The 3646-nt window shown below is 50.5% G+C and overlaps 1 protein-coding gene across 1 annotated transcript; it reads left to right on the top strand.

Annotated features, from left to right (window-relative positions):
- Positions 1–63: 63 nt before the first annotated feature.
- Positions 64–3609, top strand: LOC105568293 (the record flags this gene model as incomplete). Its single annotated transcript, XM_012023840.1, has 1 exon — positions 64–3609. A coding segment is annotated over one exon (3546 nt), but the record flags the coding sequence as incomplete, so codon positions are not given.
- Positions 3610–3646: the final 37 nt, after the last annotated feature.

Genomic DNA, 3646 nt, shown 5'->3' with positions numbered 1-3646 from the left:
ACTGTCTTCGCAACGACCACTTCGTTAAGACATGCAAATCGGGCTCTTGTCGAGAGTGCTCAGGGAGGCACAACACCTTGTGTCACCGGCCCAAGACGGAAGGAAGTGCTCTAGTCAGCGGAGGCATCGAAGGTCAGACGGATCCGAGCGCAAGCGACAAGACGAGCGGCAGCCCTGCCGTTCACCACTCAATGAACGCACCTGCCAAAAGGCACGTGCTTATGGCCACTGCCGTGGTTAACGCGATAGCTCCTAATGGAACCATTGTCCCACTGCGCGTTCTGCTCGACAGCGCGAGCGAGGCGCACTTCATTACGCACGCGGCATGCAATCGACTAGGAGTCAAACGCGATCGAACTAACGAAATTGTGACGGGCCTAAGCGGAAGCAAGAACGTTGTAAGTCAATATTGCGAGATTGTTGTGCAGTCAAGATATTCGGACACTCGGGTCATTGTACGCAGTCTCATAGTACCGAACATTACCAAGCAGCTACCGTCGGTAGAAGTAGATCGTAACTCGTTTGAAATACCGTCAAATGTTAAACTCGCGGATCCGGAATTCTACAAACGCGGTGCCATCGATATGCTAATTGGATCGGAACTGTTTTACGAATGGATGGAGCTGGGGAAAATCGAGCTCGGCGACAACCGTCCAGTGATGCAAAATACCAAACTCGGCTGGATAGTTGCGGGCACATTCTCGCACCCGTCCATCGCGTCTCTCTTCTGTGATCGCACTGCAATAACGACCCTGGCGTGTTCGGTGGATCACTGTGAAACGTTAAATCAGAACTTGAGTAGATTTTGGGAGATTGAGAACTATCGGTCAAATACCACTCAATCGCAATCGAAGGAAGTTTTAAGGAGCAATGAGTTATTTGAGAAAACAACGACTCGCACCGACAGCGGTCGATTTGTGGTGCGACTTCCGTTTATCGATGATCCAAAAACGCTGGGCGAATCGCGGGAAATTGCTTACAAACGATTAACGCAGCTAGAGCGGCGTTTCGGTAGAGATAAGGTTTTGCGCGAGCGATATATAGATTTCATGAACGATTACCTTAAGTCCGGACACATGTCGTTAGTGACCAAACACGAGCGGAACATCGAACAACCCACAGTCTACTTGCCGCATCACGGCGTTATTAAGGAAACAAGCACAAGTACAAAACTTCGCGCAGTTTTCGACGCGTCAAGTAAAACGAGCTCCGGCAGATCACTAAACGATATTCTGCTCGTCGGACCTACGTTGCAAAGCAATTTATTTGATGTCATCGTTCGTTTTCGGTTTTATAATGTCGCAATGACCGGAGATATTCGGCAGATGTATCGGCAGGTACTCGTGCATGAAAGGGATCGAGATTATCAAAGGATACTCTGGAGATCGTCTCCAGGCGATTCGGTGCAAGAATTTCGCTTAAACACTGTTACATATGGACAAGCCAGTTCGGCTTACCTAGCCATAAAATGTATTTACAAACTCGCGGAACATTGTGAGCGGAACTTTCCGATAGCGTCGCGAATATTGCGCGAGCAAACGTATGTTGACGACATCTTGGCGGGTGCCGACAACGTGAACGACGTGGTTATACTGCAGGAACAACTCGCAACGGTGCTAAGGACTGGAGGATTTGAAACGCATAAATGGTGCTCCAATCGTCCGGAGATTACGGACAAGATATCGTCATCATCGAGGGAGGATACGCCTAATCTCAGCATCGACACAGACGGCACCATAAAAACACTCGGGCTTGAGTGGAACCCCAAGGAGGATGTATTCCAGTTCATCGTGCGCAGAGCAGAAACGGTCAACACCAAGCGCGAGATTTTATCAGCGATCAGCAAGCTGTTCGACCCTCTCGGACTCATTGGACCTGTAATCACTTCGGCAAAGCTCATTATGCAGCAAACGTGGAGAACTGATTGCCGTTGGGATGACCCTCTGCCTGACCAACTTCTGGAGAAATGGGAAAGATTTCGGCGGGACTTAAATGCCGCCGAGGTTGTCGTCATTCCGAGACCGATAGCTCCAAACAAGAATGCAGCGAAGCTCTATTTGCAGGGATTTTGCGACGCGTCTGAGCACGCGTACGGAGCATGCATCTTCGTTCAAGAAAGAGGCGAGTGTGGAACGATCGCCTCGAGACTGCTGTGCTCCAAGTCGAGGGTAGCACCAACCAAGCCGACATCGATACCCCGCTTGGAACTGTGCAGCGCGGTGCTGCTCGCTCATTTGATGACGGACGTTCAAGGCATGATAAATGCGAGCATCGAGGGTATCCAAGCGTGGTCGGATTCCCAGGTCGTTTTGTGGTGGATTCGCGGCGATGCGACACGCTGGAAACCTTTTGTGGCACACCGCGTAGCCGAGATCGTCGAACTTCTACCGGCAGACCATTGGAACCACGTTAGGGGAGTCGAGAATCCTGCCGACGTGATCTCAAGGGGCGCGACTCTATCTCAACTCAGGGACTCCAAGCTATGGTGGTCAGGACCTCAGTGGTTGAACGAAGAGAGCCCGTCAGTATCTGAAACTCCCATAGTATTCGAGCCATCTCTCGAATTGGCGGAAGAAATTCGAGCCGAAGAGCGAGCGAAACCACGAATTTGCGCACTAATTGAAACAAAGAATTTAGTCCTGCAGGACTTAATCGACAGGTTTTCATCGCTAACTCGAATCGAACGCATAACTGCTTACTGCTTACGTTATGTATCTAACCTGCGGAGGAACCCAGACGAACGAGAGCTGTCAAGGTTAACCGCTGTTGAAATTCGAAACGCTCATTTGCTTCTTATTCGACACGCACAGGCAGATGAATTCTCTAACGATATAGCTGGTTTGAGGCGGGGAGGCAAGTTGAAGTCGACAAGTAAAATCTTACCGTTGCACCCGTTTCTAGACGAACAAGGCGTACTCAGGGTAGGCGGACGCCTCCAGAATGCATCATGGACCTTTGCGAGGAAACATCCCATAATATTGCCAGCGGGCAATCGACTATCAAGATTGTTGCTCGAGAAAGAGCATTGCCGGTTACTACACGCAAGTCCACAGCTCCTGCTGTCCTCGGTGAGAGAGCGGTACTGGCCTATGAAGGGACGCAGCTTAGCCAGACAAGTTTGTCACGATTGCGTTGTCTGCACCAGAAACCGACCGAGAAGGTTAACTCAAATGATGGCTCCTCTGCCTGGAGATCGAGTGCGCCCCAGTCGAGCATTCGCAATAGTCGGCGTCGATTTCGCCGGCCCTTTGGTAACTCTCGTCAACAAGGGACGAGGTCGAAGAACGAACAAATCGTACATTGCATTGTTCGTTTGTCTAGCAACCAGGGCTATTCATCTGGAGGCTACTAGCGAGCTCTCCACCGCAGCCTTTTTGGCGACGTTGCGCCGGTTTATTGGAAGAAGAGGACGTCCAACCAAAATATACAGCGACAATGCCACGAATTTTGTCGGCGCTGACCGTGAATTGAAGGAGATGTATCAATTCGCTCGCGCTCAGATGGAGGGCGACTCCGGAGAAGCTCTCTCAAATGAAGGAATCGAATGGAGTTTTATCCCTCCCCTCTCTCCGCACATGGGGGGGATTTGGGAGGCAGGAGTAAAATCCTGTAAGCATCATCTGAAACGGGTGATGGGAAATGCTCT

This window comes from Vollenhovia emeryi, unplaced genomic scaffold (assembly GCF_000949405.1).
Source record: "Vollenhovia emeryi isolate VEMERY1.0 unplaced genomic scaffold, V.emery_V1.0 DF942590.1, whole genome shotgun sequence".
Taxonomy (NCBI): Eukaryota; Metazoa; Arthropoda; class Insecta; order Hymenoptera; family Formicidae; genus Vollenhovia; species Vollenhovia emeryi.
This window is presented reverse-complemented; position numbering and strand designations above follow the sequence as displayed.